We start from the raw sequence: 18,819 nt of genomic DNA, 5'->3' as shown, positions 1-18,819 counted from the left end.
CAATGATGTTTCTTTCAGAGCTTCAATTCACTGCACAAAAGTGTGTATCAGACAAGACTTGACTAATGACAGACTTCGTCGCGTCCTTTTACAGTCACGTCTTCAGCGTCCCCCAGTCAACAGGAAGAACTAAACAATGCGTTCCCTAAGAGTAACGCATCAGAAACACAATGGTATGTATTAGTTTACCCGAGTAGAAAGTAGTTTCCGCTAACAGTTCTTAGGAAAACTGATCTAAAAGATTAAAAGAATATGCTTCTAGGGCGTGTTAACACAACTATCAACCGCCTTTCCCCCCAATTGATGCCCAGCGGACGACACGGGGCATAGTATAAAAGAACAGTGGCGTAGCTAAGAATATGGGGGCCCTGGGGGCTTGACCTCTTTAGGGGCCTCTGCATTTTGACATTCGACATCATAACATGAGATAATGGTGTAATATTTAATGTAAAAACACATTTCGGACACTAATTTGGGGGGCCCCTCAAGTGGGGGCCTAGGGGGACTTTCAAATTTGGACCTCCCCCTCTCCTCTACTCTAGCTACGACATTGTAGAAAGAGAACTGACTCCTGGTAGGGGTCAGGCCATTCTTTGTACCGGGACAGAGAAACCGAGTAAGTTTAAAAAAATCCATTTCTTCAGCGGCTTTCAAACTCGTGACCCATTAGTTCAGAAGCTATTGGCAGCTGATTTGCTTATGCAGACAATTTGTAGGATTTTATCGCTAAAAAACTATGATAATGTTACAGAAAAAGTCTTCAACTGATAACTATATATTGTTAGTGTACTCCATATTTATTATTTGCTAAGAGAGTGTCTACCTCTATCAGGCCAGGTTGCAATTCCATAACAGTTTAAACATTTCTAAGTTAAACTGCATTACTTGAGGATTGTGTGGATAACACATTTTCAGTTTCTTATTTTCAAGTTTATCAAATTCTGAGAGAAAACTAAAATGTAAAAGTTCCCCTTTCAGACCTTTTTATCTATTGGACAGATGATATGAAGGTCATCTGTTTCTCATGCCCACGGTTTACGAGGGTGTCATGTGGCCAGCGCAGCGACCAACCGCCATTACTTTTCTTTAACTAATGTCAGGTAACCCTTAGAGTTAACTGGATCCAGAGGCTCCTTAAAGATCTCGAAATTAAAAATCCAAGTCTTCAAAAGGATTCGAACCCGGGACCCATCAATTCGGAAGCTAAGCGCTATACTACTCAGCCATCGCGCCTCCTCGGGGAAGAAGTAACGTAGCAGCAATATAAACAACATAGAGCAGGGGTTCTCAACCTGTGGGTCGCGACCTCCTTGGTGGTCGATTGACGATTTGCCAGGGGTCGCCTAAGACCATCGAAAATATGTTATTGTCTACTCTTCTATTGCTGTATGTGTGTGTGTCGGGAGGGGGGTCGGGGGGTCGGGGCAGAGTGGAGGATTGTAAAAATGGTCACCGACCAAAAAAAAGGTTGAGAAACGCTGACATAGAGCAACATCGAAGACAATTTGGGCATTACACAGTCATCAATCTACACAAGCTGCAACAGGGCTGCCGCATTACCATTGCCGTATATAACTTAGTGCAAAACTCTGCGGCCATCCAGGTCTCGCCCTTAAAGGGGACCTCCACATTTCAAAAATGTATATTTTAAATAGAGTTCCCCTTTCAGACCTTGCAGTCTGTAGGGCAGGGGAGGTAAATCTGTTTATATGGACTAGGTTAATGACTGGGTTTTGTGGCAAAATGTATTACTGAAAAGGATGAAGTCGAATATACAGTGGATCAAAGACGGTGGATCTGACAATGAATAAGACACAGTGGGTCAGCCACAGTGGATCAGACAGAGAATCGGGCAAAGTGGATCATACAATAAATCAAACGCGGTGGATTTTGCGCAGTGGATCAAAAAGTGGATCAAACACAGTGGATAAGACATGGTGAATCAGACAAGGTGGATAAGACATGGTGAATTGAATATGGTGGATCAGACATGAACTACTTACCACAATGACCAGCACAGCCAATATCGCTATACTGATATAATGAAGCTTGTGCCCCACTGCAATCAATGACAGTGACATCCGGCCGTCTTTCTCCAAGATGAAAGGCTTCTCGTAGGGCACACCCCCAAAACAAACCCCAAGCTGGTCCGCGCTGGGCTGGTTCGCATTGGGCACCACGGTGGTCTGGGTCTTGTTCAAGTAGCTGTTGCAGCTGGTGACCAGCTCGGCGGTGCTGTTGACGGGGAGGTAGCTGTAATCAAAAACCACGGTGGCGTTGAGGATGTGCTGAAGGAGGACGTGTGATTCATCCGTCTTTTTGGACAAGCTTCCGAGACTTCCGTTGTACTTGTCCATCATGAGGCTCATGAAGTTGGACAGCATGTCGTTCTTGGCTTCTTCCTTCACTGTGGACACCACAAAAGAAACGTATACATTCATCTACATTAATAGTAGGGGAGCCAAAAACAAAATAAATAGTCCAGCCCTTTCCAGAAGAGATGCCAAATACGTTCGCATTCTCTACTGGGGTAGAGTTCAAGGCCGTTGTACCAAATACGTTCGCATTCTCTACTGGGGTAGAGTTCAAGGCCGTTGTACTAAATACGTTCGCATTCTCTACTGGGGTAGAGTTCAAGGCCGTTGTACCAAATACGTTCGCATTCTCTACTGGGGTAGAGTTCAAGGCCGTTGTACCAAATACGTTCGCATTCTCTACTGGGGTAGAGTTCAAGGCCGTTGTACTAAATACGTTCGCATTCTCTACTGGGGTAGAGTTCAAGGCCGTTGTACTAAATACGTTCGCATTCTCTACTGGTAGAGTTCAAGGCCGTTGTACCAAATACGTTCGCATTCTCTACTGGTTTAGTTCAAGGCCGTTGTACCAAATACGTTCGCATTCTCTACTGGTTTAGTTCAAGGCCGTTGTACCAAATACGTTCGCATTCTCTACTGGTTTAGTTCAAGGCCGTTGTACCAAATACGTTCGCATTCTCTACTGGTTTAGTTCAAGGCCGTTGTACCAAATACGTTCGCATTCTCTACTGGTTTAGTTCAAGGCCGTTGTACCAAATACGTTCGCATTCTCTACTGGTAGAGTTCAATGTTGATCTACAAAATGCATTTTCATTTTCTACTGTTATAGTTTAAGGTCGATCTACAAAATGCATTTTCATTTTCTACTGATATAGTTCAAGGTCCAAGGTCGTTCTACCAAATAATTCTCATTGTCTACAGGTATAGTTCAAGGTCGTTCTACCTTAAGGGTTACCAACTACAGTCGAATCCGGTTATTTGGACCAGCCACTTATTAAGACCAAGACGATCGCGTCCCGATGTAGTCCGCAAAGGATTCTACCGTATGTACTATTCTTGTACTAAGTCTTCAGTGTTTGAGTAAAACAAAGTGTTACTTATCTATGCGCGTTCATTCTAACTGTTAATGAGCTATTCGGTATCATAGCAACATAAAAATTGGCGGCACGCGCGTCACTTCTATCGGAAATGAGAAAGGGGGCATAATTAACGTTTTGATTTTTAACATTTTTATTAACTTATCTGGAGGCCTCCAATTGAAGGAATTGTTCTGGAATTAAGTTTGGCTAGAATTTTAAACTGTGGAAGAGCTTATTCCTGAGTTAATGAGCTGATTTGATGGAGATTCCATTTTATTTCAATATTTAAATAGTCAAGGATAATCAGAGCTTCATTTCAGTCGGCCTTACTTATTATATCAATGAATAATTTGAATTAATTAATACCCAGCATATATATTTCGAATACGCCTTATTGTACGTACTACAGTTCACAGTAGAGCGTTATTTACATAGTTCAGATTCTACATAGAATTTCTGTTCTGTGCTCTCTTAGGTCAAATAATACTTAGAACATGCCAAATTATTCATCTTTCAAAATTTAAAATCTAGACTGACGAATAAATAATCACCACACGATACACAACCGCAACACATTAACATATCTGACATATACAATGTTATTGTGTCTCTAGAAATACAAGCATTGCAATAACCACACAATCCCATAGTAACAAAAAAATAACATCTTCTATTGTAATAAGCTTTATAACTTCTCTTATTGTAAATATTAGTTTAGTACTTATTAACTACTAATTGACTCTTCGACAGTAAGAAACAGAATTACATTGGTCTACTAACTAGATCTAATTCTTGTATTGTACAAAAAAAAAAGAAAGTAAAATTCCCCTTTCAGACAGACCTTGCGATCTGTGGGGCAGATGATGTTAAGGTCATGTTTTTTTTTGGCCAATGGTTAATGAGCAGGGTGTCATGTGGCCAGCACATCGACCAACCACCCTTACACTCCCCAACTAGAATCAGATACCCATTAAAGCTGGGTGGACTTAGCGGTGCCCTAAAAATCCTGAAATTCAAAATCTAAGTCTTCATCGAGATTGGAACCCAGGACCCCAGGTTCGGAAGCCAAGTGCTTAACCACTCAGCCACCGCGCCCCACAACTCTTGTATTATGACTGACTGTTAATAGGAGACAATATACATTATCTCACCACACTGCATCTTTCTTTATACTAAATTATACAACACACTGATAAGTCCATTCACTTTAGTTGATACGTAATTCATATACGAGATCCTTTCCAAACCAGTGTAGCGCTCTACCCCTCAGCCACCAGCCAGACTTACTTGACACATTGTGAAAGTCTAAGATGAGCTCTGCCATGACGATGAGACAGTCGATGACGTTCAGGAAGACCACAATGAACAGAACCATCTTGCTGTGGAGCTTGTGGTAGCCTTCGCGTCGGAACCTGTAGATGATGCAGGGGGGTGGGGGGTGGGGAGGTGGTGAGTAGGGTCATGTGGACATTGATCTGAATGAGAGGCGGGTGGATGTAAGGTGTTTGTGGGGATGATGACAAGATTTTAGGGACTCAACATTAAGTAGTAACAAGGCTTTCGATGACGTTTTTCGATGACGTTTTTCGATGACGTATTTCGATGACGTGTTTCGATGACGTATTTCAATGACGTAATTCACGTGGTCATGACATTTTTAAAAAGACATAATATTGAGGAACATGAAATAAAGACGATGATATAAAATAGAGTCGAAGCATTAGCCTATTAATAATGAAAATAAATAAAACATTGGGGTCATAACATTGCAAATGAGGGGGGAACAACTAGACTTTAAAGTTAATATACTTGAAGCTGAATCATAAAGTTTCAGTTTAACCTTCAACCCAATTCATACAAGATTTTTAAAAGTTGAGCTTTCTTTAATGAAATTATTGATTTCCACAGTGAATAAAAGAAAAAAATAGGAAAGATTAAAGATGTGTGGTTTTCGAGATGATGAAAATACGTTAAACAATTAAAATAAAACATCTTTGGTGAGATCTAGTTTCCAAAAGCAATGGTGTCTAAATGGTGACGTAAAAATGTTATTCTGATGTCGTCAAATGTCATACTGGTGTAAAAATGTCATACTGGTGTCGTAAAGATGTCATACTGGTGTAAAGATGTCATTCCGTTGTCTTAAAGATGTCATACTGGTGCAAATATGTAATACTAGTGTCGTAAAGATGTCATACTGATGTAAGATGTCATACTGTTGTAAAGATGTCATAATAGTGTTGTAAAGATGTCATACTGGTGTAAAGATTTCATACTAGTGTCGTAAAGATTTCATATTGGTGGTGTAAAGATGTCATACTGGTGTAAAGATATCATATTGGTGGTGTAAAGATGTCATACTAGTGTAAAGATGTCATATTGGTGGTGTAAAGATGTCATACTAGTGTAAAGATGTCATACTAGTGTAAAGATGTCATATTGGTGATGTAAAGATGTTATACTAGCGTCATGAAGATGTCATACTGGTGTAAAGATGTCATATTGGTGGTGTAAAGATTTCACACTAGTGTCGTAAATATCTCAAACTGGTTTTCTAACAATGTTACGTTGGTGTTAAATCTCCTATCGCCAAAAGACCAAACATCCAATTCTTACCTCCCAAAGGCGGTTTTGGCTGGCGACCTGTTCTCATAGTTGATCTCATCCTCCAGCTCATTCTCCAGCTTGTCCAGCTCACCCAGGCCATTCATGCTGGCTATCTTCAGGGTCTGGGCGGCCAGGACCTGCACAACAACACACAAAACACATCAGTTGAAGATAAAACTAGGATCTCTAACTGTACAAAACATTAAAGAATGACATTACATTCAACAAGGTATGATCTCTGTAGCTTTTCATGTCTTCTGGGATAGTGTATCTTTCTTTGCAAAGAGTCACGTGACTGAAGAGGGAATTTCTTGATCCATATCCACGGTTTCTACGATCTCATTTACAGTATACAGAGTATTGGTGACAATACTGTCACAGTGGTAGGGTGAAATGTTATGAATGTACTGTACTGAATCTAAAAAAAGGTTATAGATATTTGGTATTGGTGTCGAAGGTTTCTAAAGGATTAATATATACGGCTTGTCTTTTTGAAGATTAACGAGTAGTGCAGTATTTATCGTGGTTACGTAGCCCCAGCTGCGACCTACATATTTTGCCTAACCCTACGCTGACGTAACCATTGTCCGCAGTTGAGTTAGATTCTCTTTTCGTCGTCTACGTTTATCCTCGGCAGGGGGGGGGGCATTCTTTTGGTCTCAATCGTGTATCTCGTGGCCTTTGTAAGTGATCTCCAGCAGTGACGTAGCTAGGGTGGGGGGAGAATTTGAGTGGACCCCCAAATGAGTGGGTTTTTTTTTACATCAAATATTAAATATGTAAAAATACAGGGGCCCCCAAATGTTGGAAAATTCCTAGCTAGGCCCCTGCTCTCCAGTTGTCTCGTTCTGAATACGAGGAATTGCCATTTTGTTTATTGATGTGTGAATTTTCTGTACAGTTCCAATGGTAGATATCCCATAGCAATATTTTGTTTTTCGCAGATTACTAGAACAACACGTGAACGAATATATAATGTTACTTGGAAGAAATATAGATCACGTGTCTACACAATCTCATACATTTTCGTTCAAATACAGGGGCGGAATCCAAAGCGGTGGGAAGGGGGGGGGGTTGAAAATGGTGAAACGTCAAATCAAAAATTTTCTTTCGGGATACACACATCCACAAAGAATACACTCACACCTTCGTACACAAAAGGTTGTACGGAGCTCCTGTCGGGTCATATTCTTGTCATAAACAATAGAGTGGAACACTGGTCGTGCTAACTTTCATTGCCCAAATCATACTGACAACAATAAGTCGGAAGCAGCTGAAGAATCAGCAACAGAGTACAGCCATTTCACTCAGGATACAGTTCTAGAAGAAGAAAAAATTAAACGGTCTCCCGTCTTCCTATTTCTCAGATAGACTAAAGAGACTAATTATCATGGAATTGTATATCACGCGAACATAGCTACCATCTCTTGAAGAAGTTTTTCATGAAACATGCCAGATGTACACATCATTTCTCCCATTCTGGGATCCAAGTTGAAACTTTATACATTAATTTATTGGACCAAACAAAGCATGATTCAATTTTTAAGAAAACCAATTAGAAAATTATTTATTGGTTATTTATTGATTTTGTTTGATATAAAAAAAGAAAGAAATTCTACATTATTGAGATATGTAGCTGTAAATGTTGAGTTCTTCCCCTTAAATAAGCTTTCCTCGTTTTTAGGTATTTTTATATTTTGTTATTTTTTATTTCAATATGTTTCTATGTTCATCGGAAAACCCACTTCCCCCCAAGGCGGAACATCAATGTGCATAGGTCAACTGTAAGCTCCGGTTGTCATTGGGACTATGTAACAACTACTTAAGTATTACTGACGTGTTACTGATATGATACTGATGTGTAATTTAGTTACATGGTGGATTCTTGGCCGTGCGGTATGCTCGCTGGACTTTTATTCGAACTTCTCTATGGTCCTTAATTCATACCCAGCCCGCTGCCATCCTGCGGGAGGTTTGGTCTTGGAAGTAAATTATCTTCACCTCTGACGGAACATTCGAAACATGTAAAACATTTTTACAAACATTTTTGAGGCCGGTAATCATAAAGTTCAGCCCCCAAGATCACAATACGACGAAAATTAGTACACACAAAAATTTTAGTAGGTTTACATTTAATAAATGTAAATAGCGTTTTTAATAATGGCACATTTCTTATTCCATATGCTAGGACATATTCTTACAAGTGCTTCCCTAGTGTCATTAGAGCATGAAACTGGTTACCCTAATCAGTCAAGAAAACCAACGACTTAGCAGTCTCCAGTTAACATGCATGATTGTCACATGAATACGAGAAAGACGTTTTTATCCTATCCTTTGAAGGGCGTCTGTAATTTATAAGATAATATCATAATAGATTAAGCTGCAAAATAAAGAACCTTTATATTTTAAATGACGACAATGAATTGTTTTAGTGGCTACAAGAAGAACTAGTTTGCTGCCATTTCGTTGTCTATGCCTTAGAGTACTGCTGCCAACTTTAATTTTGTGTTTATTTCTAAGAATTTTTTTTCCTGGCACATCTAATAACGGATACTACAAACGTGAGTTAAAACTTTGATATAAATGTTGAATTCATGTTTATATAAAAAATATTTTAATAAAATATATTCGTTTCTTTTAGCTGCCTAGTTTTTTTAATGCCGTTTTTTTATCTTGGAAATTTAATCAGTGGAATTAAAAAATATTCAGTGATTCTCAAATTTCGCTTGTGAGCTTGTTAAATTAGCCAAACAAAGTACTTAAACAAAAACGTAACTTTTTTTAAAGTAACTACTGTCTGTACTCTGTATAAATATATATATATATATATATATATATATATATATATATATATATATATATATATATATATATATATATATATATATCACGTTTACATGAAGTTAACAAACCGATAAAATGCAGTAAAAAGACAAAGAAGAAAAAGGAATATAGCGAAGCGGTAGCAACTCTATCGAAACCCAAAGAGATACACATGAACTGTTTAAATGACTAATCTAGAAATAAAGTGAAGTTCCCCTCTAAGACCTTTAAGATGATGTAAAGGTCATCTGTTTCTGTGGCCCAAGTTTAACGAGGGTGTCATGTCGCAAGCACAACCTCCGACCGTCTTTACTTTTCCCCAACTATTGTCATGTACCATTAGAATTGGGTGGACTCAAAGGCGTGATTTGAACCCGGGAGCCCTCAGTTCGGAAGCCAAATCTTCACCACTCAGCCACCGCGCATACAATCTAGAAAAACAAATCTAGCTATCAAAATGTTTTCAGCATAGGAATATATTCACAACAAACATAGGAAGAACTATAAAACTCATTGTTATTGTGCGCGGTAAACAGAATGACACATATAAACATTGAAAAATATTGTATGTTAACAAGTAATCGAAAAGAAAACATTATTTTTTGTTCAGCACAATGCATAGCTACGTCTATAAAACTGATTCTCATTTTTAGTTGGCAGCACTGAAATTGACAAAATTAATGTTGATAATCTCTGTCGTTGGTAAGGTTGTAAAAACACACACAAAAATGTCCTAGCTCTAACAACACGACTGAAAAGCCCCCCGGGAGGTACAATGTTTAGTATAACAAACTGAAGTAGTTTCGACCCGAAGTTGGCACCTCGTAAATTGGGTTTAAAACAACGATTACAAAAAAACACAAAAAACATGGGAATACGAGCCCTTGGCAGGTGTAAAATAAACAAAAATAATGACTATAGAGGTAAGTTAAACGACTAACAAATTTTATGTTTTAAATTGACCTCCTGTAGAGTATGTCACAAAAACATGGGAATACGAGCCCTTGGCAGGTGTAAAATAAACAAAAATAATAAATATAGAGGTAAGTTAAACAACTAACAAATTTATGTTTTAAATTGACCTCCTCTAGAGTATGTCACAGTGGCCTTGTCAACATGATATAGCTAAAAAATAAGTAGGTCACAAAAGTTGGGCTACACTTTTCCTTGTAGAGAAACCCTTTCTCTCTCCCAATCTACCTCTGTCCATCTCTCTATCTCTTCCTCCTTCTCTATCTCTCTTTCTCCACCTCTCTGTTTCCTCTCCCTCGCTCTCTCTTTCTCTTTCTCTCTATTCCTCTCTTCCTCCGTCTCTCCTTCCCTTTTTTCTCCCTCCTTTTCTACTTCTCTCTTTCCCTCTCTCCTTCCACTCTTTGTCACATCTTCTGTGACATCTCCCTAACTCCTCTTTCTCTCCTCTCTCTCTCTCCCTCCTCCCTTCATTCTCCTTCCTCCCTAACTTCCTCTCCTCTCTACCCTTCTTCCTCTCACCCTCCTCCTTTCTCTATCTCTAACAAATACATTTAAGCGCGCAATCTACACAATGTTGAAGGACGTTTAAAAAGCTGAGTGATTTCGTATTTTACCATTCAGAAGAAATGTAAGTGGTACATTTAACGGTTGAGATGTCCTGAACAATTAGGTCAAGACCCGACCACAATCCAGTTAAATACATTCGAAAAAAAAAATTGTAAACGTCCTATTTTGACAGTGATGTCTAAACCTTTTCGGTCTCAGGGCCATATAAATTCCTGACACGCTTAACACAGGCTGCATAGCCGACAAAAAAAAAGGTTACAAAGACAGTTTGTGTGGAACCACAAACTCGAAATCGGCCCCCGAAGTGGTCCACCCAGTCAGGTAAAAGACATGTTTTAATATTTTCAGAAAGAATATCAGAAGGAAATTCTATCAAGGCAAATGACCGAGAAGAATGGAGAAAGAAGGTTGACAGATCTTGTGTGGTGCCCCAACGGTCCAGCAGACAAAGGGATAGGTGAAAGTGAAGGTGAAGTTAGATGTGAACCTGGACTGATTATCTAATTGATCTAATTGTTTTTGTAAAGGGTCAATCTCTTAATCAAGGCCTCAAGAAAAAAAAACATTTCCGTAAAAAATTTTTTTATAACTGTCCTTTAATTAAGTGATGCATATCAGTAGCATAGCGCTGCAGTTGATGCGATAATATGAAAATCCTACTTATTAAATGTTGTTTTAAACTATGTACACACTATATGCCAATTAAACAGATTTTTTTCTATTTAAAAAATAATAAACATGTTTTTTTTTTTGGTAAATGTAGTAGTTAGTATGACAGAACTTACATAACTTTGCAATACATGTGTAAAAATTTAAAAAAAAAAATCTAAAACGTTAGAATAAATGTGTTAAAAATATGGTAAATTGATAATTCCCTTACTAACTAGCCTCCCGTATTTGTTCCTATTAAGAGTAAATAGTTGTAAAAAAAAATATTTATTTTTTTTTTGCTTGCATAGTTGATTTTAAAAATTGAAGTTTTCGCTTTCAGAAAAGAAAAACGTTGCCGTTGAATCAGAAATTTGAAAGGTCTAAAATCTAAAATATGATGTCGGATTTTCAATATCTTTTCTCGTTTACGAGATCTAAACGGGACGGACGGACGGACTGACAGACCACAAAAAACTAATAGCGTCTATTCCCCTTTTGCACAAATCTCGAAACGAAATAAAAATGAACTTTTATGGACAGCTATTTCAATTCAACAAGTTCATATGTATGTAGAAACAGACACGAAAAAAACGAAATGTAAAACGCAATAAAGGGCTATAACTCACTTCAAAACTACTGCTTTCAGTCGTAGTTCTCTAGCCAAATTTAGATTTATTTATTTTATCCTTTCATAAATTAAAACGGTAAAACTAGAGTTTTCCCAAATTGGCCAACGAGCAAGTAACTCTTTTCCCAACAAGATACAGCAACTGTCAACGTTCCAGAGAAATCGTTAGAGCCATTTTCAGGTCCAGGCAAAAGTAATGACACCCTCGATGACATGACCAGACAGACGATGGTGAAGATGAAGGTGAAGGTGAAATCATGCTTGACGGGGAAAGAAAACTGAACCCCATACGCGGCCCTTGCGGGTTTGTTGTAGTCATTCAATACGTCATACATTTGATCATACACAAGAGGGAGAAAGCAACTTAACGGGATTAACGTGAAAGTCCTTCTAAATTACAAATATTGATCAGTAGATCTATTCATATACACTTTTTAATGCCAGAAATGGCCAGAATATCTAGTAAATGTAAAGTAAACATGATACTTAAGTGAAGACCACATTAAGTTGTCACCACTACGAACACATCAATCTCCCTCACTGTGTCGCTTCCTCTTTTTCACTCTCTCTCTCTTTCTCTCTTTCGCTCTCTCTTTCGCTCTCTCTCTCCTCTCTCTCTCTCTTTCGATCTCTCTTTCGCTCTCTCTATTTCTCTCTCGATTTTCTTTTCGTTCTTTTCTCTACCTCTCCATTTCTCTCTTTCTCTTTTTCTCAATTTTTTCTTGCTCTCTCTGTCTCTCTCTCTCTCTCTCTCTCTCTCTCGTTCTCCCTCAATACAATAGCGGCTTTTCCTTTTAGGACCTCTAAAAATTCAGTACAAATATTTTCGACCTATCTTATAACCAATGACCTTAACTGTCCTTAACCGGCTACCGTTGCAGCTTATCTTATCTTATCTTATAAAATACAGACGTTGCTTCAAAAAAAGAAGATGATTACGTCCCAGGTCAATCTAGTCATGCATGTTAATCCATGAGTTCAACTCTGCCAAATCATTGGTTTGGCTGACTCAGGCAACCCATTCCATGCTCTAATAGCAATAGGGAAGTTCACCAGGAGTCCTTGTATAGCTATTAGCGAAAACTACGTTAGAAGTATCCCTAGAGCCTAAAAATTATATCTTTTATCTAAACACAATTTATTTTATAACTGCATCCCATTATGTGTACTAGGGTGATTATGTGATCAGCAGAATGTTAAATTTATTTAAGATTTCTATCACTTCTAAAATTAAGTTAAGCCCACCCCTATTTTCCACAAATACAAAAAACGAGCTTTGCATCTAAAGTTGATAGCTTTATCGCCAGTTTATATACATGCAAAATGTCAAGCACATATATAAAGCTCTGAATATTTCAAAATAAGTACATCGCGGGCTCAGAAAATAACTTAAATGTAATGACAAAATACTAATAATATTAATATACTATATAATAAACTGTTATGTTAATGTTATTTTCCCTCATCTGCACCTCCATAAACTACTAAGGAGGGTACCAAATAGAGTAAACTGCAAAAGGTCAGCTCCAAGCTTACCTATAACCGAATTAAAGATTTTTTTGCTAAACTATGTACCTATGAGTCTTTTATCACTTAGTACTAGATAATGAAGTCTATACCGCTCTTTATAAAAATATCCAACAACTTACATTCAAAATGGACCCATCCTTGACCTTGTTACCGGGCCTGCAGCGAGCCCGCCCTGGCGTCCCTCGGTGGACGTTGACAGAGCGCTTCACGTAAACGCCCTTTTTTTCGGGCAGCAGGTCCGGCGTCCACGCCCTGAACGACCGTGAGAGCAGCGTCTGGCTCTCGCAAGACTTTGTGTCATCGGCGTAGCTTTGTCTCCTCGTTGGAGCGGCTTCCTCGGAGGTGCTCCTCTCTAGATTCTGATCCGACATTTGTTGACTATCATCCCTGGAGAGTTCTTGGGTCAACTTCGCGTAATCACTTCCGGTCATTCTTAATTGGAATCAAAACAAACTTAAAAACAACTGTACTTGAAATCAGAGATTCAGTTTTATTACAAATCCATGGAATTTTAAATGAATTTCAACAACGGAAGAAAGTAGTGAAGAATTGCGTTGCTTCGTCGAGACTTTCTGCACACGCCGCGTAATTTAAAAAATAAATACACAAATGATCATAAAATAATCATTCGCTTCGTGTGCAAAAAGGGCTTTGCTTTTGTGTTATAGATGCAGATGTAGCCACGGTGTTGTTTTGAAGTGAAATTGTCACACACATGACAAGTGTATTTCATTGCGCCTTCCAATATTCAGCCTGTAGGGCAATGAGATTAACTCCTTGCCTCCACCTGTCTATACCTAAACACCGGCTCTTGTGTGGCCTAAATGTGTACACATTTATGTAATCACTATTGCTTAATCCAGGGTACTTTATTCCCATTACCTACGAGGTATGTGCATTGTGCTCTATTCTGCAACTGTCATTACGCTTTACGTTTTATATGCTCATATTTGTACACTATATAATTGGCCTCCACACCTTTCAAGTAACAATACAATAAAACAAAACAACAGATAACTAGTACACGTTTTTCTATCAATAATTGTTTGAGAAAGTTATGAATTTCACACGACCTTATATTAATCCCTTGATGAAGACACAAATCACTATTTTCCAATTTCGGCATTGATAAGTTCGTAAATAGGGCAAATAATATGTAAATATAACATGCCTATTAAACCAACAGAAAATAATATTCAAAGTTGTATTCGGATATAATCAATCTAGTATGCAATACATTATGACCGATGTGCGGGAAATCGTCGAAGGAGCATTATCCATGAATCTCTAGAATGTGAACATAAAGGCACAATGAGTAACTATATGTCAGAGTGAATCCCCCTGGTATAGTGTGTTGTATCTGTCACGAACGGCACAGAGCGAATGATAAACCATGTCGAATGGGCTTAGAGTTCTGATGGACCTGACCTTCATCCTATGAGCCCGAAACGGTTCTCACTGCGCAGTGATGGCCTCATAGTTGTGTGCGTAATTAAGCATTAATGTCCGAAGATCTGTTTATTTGTTTGCGATTCTGCCTATAGCCCTCTCCAAAAAAAAAAAAAAAAACCGGCTGAAACTTCCCATATAAATTGATCCATTCACTATCTATCTATCTATCTATCTATCTATCTATCTATCTATCTATCTATCTATCTATCTATCTATCTATCTGTCTGTCTGTCTGTCTGTCTTGTCTAGCTATCTGTTCTATCTATCTATCTATCTATCTATCTATCTATCTATCTATCTATCTATCTATCTATCTATCTATCTATCTATATATCTGTCTGTCTGTCTGTCTGTCTGTCTTGTCTAGCTATCTGTGTGTCTGTGTGTCTATCTATCTATCTATTTATCTATCTATCTATCTATCTATCTATCTATCTATCTATCTATCTATCTATCTATCTATCTATCTATCTATCTATCTGTCTGTCTGTCTGTCTGTCTGTCTGTCTTGTCTAGCTATCTGTGTGTCTGTGTGTCTATCTATCTATCTATCTATCTATCTATCTATCTATCTATCTATCTATTTATCTATCTATCTATCTATCTATCTATCTATCTATCTATCTATCTATCTATCTATCTATCTCTCTTTCTATCGAACCTTTGATCGACATACCAATTAATCTAGACAAGTGGAAGGCGAGAATGAAGGTCATTTAATTTTTATTTCAAGCTCCGTAAATCATTCAGGTACATATTACACACAAAAAACCCAACTAATTAATCTTAAAAACTGTTTTTTTAAATAGTTTTTTTTAATAATATATTCTATATATGTAGTTCGTCCATCGTGGTTTGATGATAACCACTTTTGTCATCCAGGGGGGATGGCAGCTTTTCACTAGAGTTTTGTGCCTCCTTATGTGGCTGGTCAGACCTATGTGATTCCGGAATGTTCGGCTGCAAACGTGTTGCTCAGATACTGGTCTCGGATGAGCTGTTTTCACTAACAGTAGAAGGGACAAAGTCGAGAAACTGGGGCTCGTTAGGGTTGGCTCGTTACCCACATAGCAGAAGGAAAACTCTGAACTCAAACCTCTGCTGTCTTGCAGCTATACCCAGACACGGGAAAAGCTTTCGGGAGTCAACGCTGAGAAAAATTAAAGAGTCTGTGACCCTTTGGCAATTAGAAGCACCGAAGCAGGACGTTTTGGCCCAGCTGTTTTGACGCATGGGACGTTTTGGCGCATGGGACGTTTTGGCGCGAAATGTTTTGGTCACATTGATTACGTTCATTGTATTATTTCTTTTAAAAGAATGAGGCATATCTATGTTTTGTATGAGTGTTTGTGTTGAACGTATTTTTCATGTACAGAACAAGAGATATTATTGTTCCTTATTTTTTGGTATTTTCTTCTTCTTCTTCTTCTAGCTTTATTGCTGCTGAGCTGTCAGCTCTTTTGCAGATTGTGCGAAGGAAAAATAGTGTGCTGTTTTCTTCAGTTGTTCAGCACTGCCATACAGGGTGTTGGTTATGTTGGGCTGTAGTGGAAGTAGGGTCTGCGGAGGGGCATTCAAAGAGGATATGGTTTACGGTTTCAAAGGGGTGGTATTTACATTTGTTTTTTTAATTCTTGTTAAATCACTAATAGTACACAAAACCAGGATACCATCCATGCTTCACAGTATGAGTGCATGAAATAGTCCAAATTATCAATTTGTTTTTCTTGGGGTCGGGGGGGGGGGGGGAGGAGGGGTTGAATGTACACTTAATTTATCTTGGTATAATATAGTGAAACCAATCTGTTTATTATACATTTTTAAACACATTTTCAAACGGAAAACATCAATAGTTTCTGTACATTATATTATAAGTTATTTGAGTAATTATTTTGTTTATATCTGCTATCAAAACTTATATGATGTGAACTATAACAAGTTCGTATATCAATGTGACTTATCATTTACTGCATGTAAATGTGTGTTTGTGTTTCTCATACTTTTCTTTAATAGGCTTATGTATATGTCTGTTTATTAAGAGGCACTTTTTTATTTTCAAAAATGTTTGTTGAAGGTATGACACTAATTTACAAACAAAATGAAATGATGTCAAGAGGAGTGCTAGAAACAGTTTATCGTCTTACCCGCGAGAGAGGGAAGGGATGGAGGAAAGAGTATATACAAGGAGTGAAATGTGCCCAGAAGAGAGGGCGCGGGATAGGTGTCTTAGGTAATGACCAATCCAAAGGATATAATCGCCAGACGCATGACGCCAACGACCAGTGCTCGGTGCTGGTTTTGTCTTCATTTGTTTGACTTTACCTGCGTCAAGGGGAGGTCACCCCAAATCACCCCTAACTCTAACCCAATTTCTCAAACTATATCTTTTAAGAGTATCTTAGCGTGTTCGGATATAAGATAAGATAAGATAAGATAAGATAATTTTATTGATCCAATCAAATGGAAATTCAGTTTGACTACAATTGACAACCTCAGTGTAGCTACTTTATAAAAACAATATGGATGAATACACATACACATTCACAATCAGCGCCTTATGAGTTTGACTTCTATGTACTTCTCGATGACGACAGCTGATCTTGTAACACTCTGACCGATAGTGGGATAAAGGAGTTTTTAAATCTTTCTGTTTTAGTCCTAGTGGAAAGGAGACGACCACTTCGTTCAGATCTTATGTAACAGTGGTTTTATAAAACTAATGTCAATTCTTTTTTAAAAATGTCTTTTGGAAAGAAATCGAAGAATGTCAGGCAGTGCGCTTAGCAGAACTTACATATAATTAAAGGGGAGAGGATAGCATGTCACTACCATTCAAGAATCTGACTTATATATTCATGAAATAAGCAAAAATCTTATTTAAAAGAAATTTCACTTGATGGTGTTAGAATTCCTACTATACACACAATATTATAGTAGAGTGAAATAAAAATCGTTATAAAAGCTACGTGCTTATTAAATTATCATCAAATTATATCTCGCGCCAAAATGTTCCACGCCGCCAAAAGGCTTGCGTCAAAACGGCTGCGCCGAAACGTCATGTACCGAAAACAAAAAATAAACTGTATATTGTAATGAAGCGAATATCTCCTCCATGATAAAGGGGGAGGGGGGGGAAGGGGGATAATGAAAATAAAGGAGAGAAAAAGGGAAAATTAAAAAAAAGGGAGAGAAAAATGGAAAATTAAAAAAAAGGGAGAGAATACGGGAAAATGAAAAAAGGGGAGAATAAGGGCAAATTTTTAAAAGGGAGAGAATAAGGGAAAATGGGGGGGAAAACGGAAAGAATAAGGGAAAGTGGGGGGAAAAGGGAGGACAGAAAAGAAGAAAGAAAATGTCAGGAAGAAACTGGGACGACCCAAGAACACCTGGAAGGTGCTATGTGACAGAAAAAATGCAATGGATCGGCGTAGACTGGAATGATGCAATGCTGTCTATGTCAGACGTCAAACTTAGGAAAATAAAACTGTTGACTACTGTAGCATTAAATATTTATATCTAGATCCACATCAGGGATACCTAATCCACGGTCCGCGAACCACATCCGGACATTCACGCCGTGTCATCCAGCGCCTCGAAACTCCTGTCCACACTGCAAGAAGAAACCACTGTGGCTTCATTTGACTCGACAATATTTGGTTTGGATGCATGACACATGTGATGGGTAACTCTGATTTATATTGAAACAAGTAAACAAAAAATAATTTTTTTTTAAACTTATAGAGCGATTATTTTGATCTTAATTTCTCATTAATTTTAGATATTTTTTAAAAAAAAAAAAAGGAACATTTTATAACCAGCCCCATGTTCCCCTTCGCCGAGAAAAATCCTGCTTAAGCAAATGTATAAATGTACAAGACTTTATAATATTCTAATAGCAGGCCTTTAGATGTACACTTAGAAGACTGTGCGCAAAATCTGCCTGAATGCGGAAATACCCGAAGGCGTTCAGATGAAATATTTTCTCGTTCCATATCCAAATTGAAATTAAATTCTTTTTTTTATTAAAAAAAAATAGTATGGTCAAACTAGAAGTTTCCCAGTGTGGCCACCGCGCTAGTAATTATTTTCCAAAAGATATACATAAACTGGTCAAATTTCTAGGAAAATCGTTAGAGCCGTTTTCAAGATCCCTGTCTACACACCCAGGTTCCACTCCGAAAGTGTAACTTGAATA

General features: G+C 37.9%; 1 protein-coding gene across 3 annotated transcripts in view; it reads right to left on the bottom strand.

The window, feature by feature from the left end:
* Nucleotides 1-18,819, bottom strand: part of LOC106065158 (uncharacterized) — a 98,599-nt gene that overhangs the window by 13,937 nt on the left and 65,843 nt on the right. For 2 of the 3 annotated variants that reach the window (XM_056014223.1, XM_056014224.1), the window contains exons 2-4: nucleotides 6,011-6,138; nucleotides 4,682-4,806; nucleotides 2,004-2,407 (exon numbers count right to left, since the gene is read on the bottom strand). In XM_056014223.1, the coding sequence (XP_055870198.1) occupies nucleotides 2,004-2,407; nucleotides 4,682-4,806; nucleotides 6,011-6,138 (657 nt within the window). Of the gene's footprint in view, nucleotides 1-2,003; nucleotides 2,408-4,681; nucleotides 4,807-6,010; nucleotides 6,139-13,291; nucleotides 14,697-18,819 lie in introns of those variants that run through there. The other variant, XM_056014222.1, reaches the window with a different exon arrangement.

This window comes from Biomphalaria glabrata, chromosome 16 (assembly GCF_947242115.1).
Source record: "Biomphalaria glabrata chromosome 16, xgBioGlab47.1, whole genome shotgun sequence".
NCBI lineage: Eukaryota > Metazoa > Mollusca > Gastropoda > Planorbidae > Biomphalaria > Biomphalaria glabrata.
This window is presented reverse-complemented; position numbering and strand designations above follow the sequence as displayed.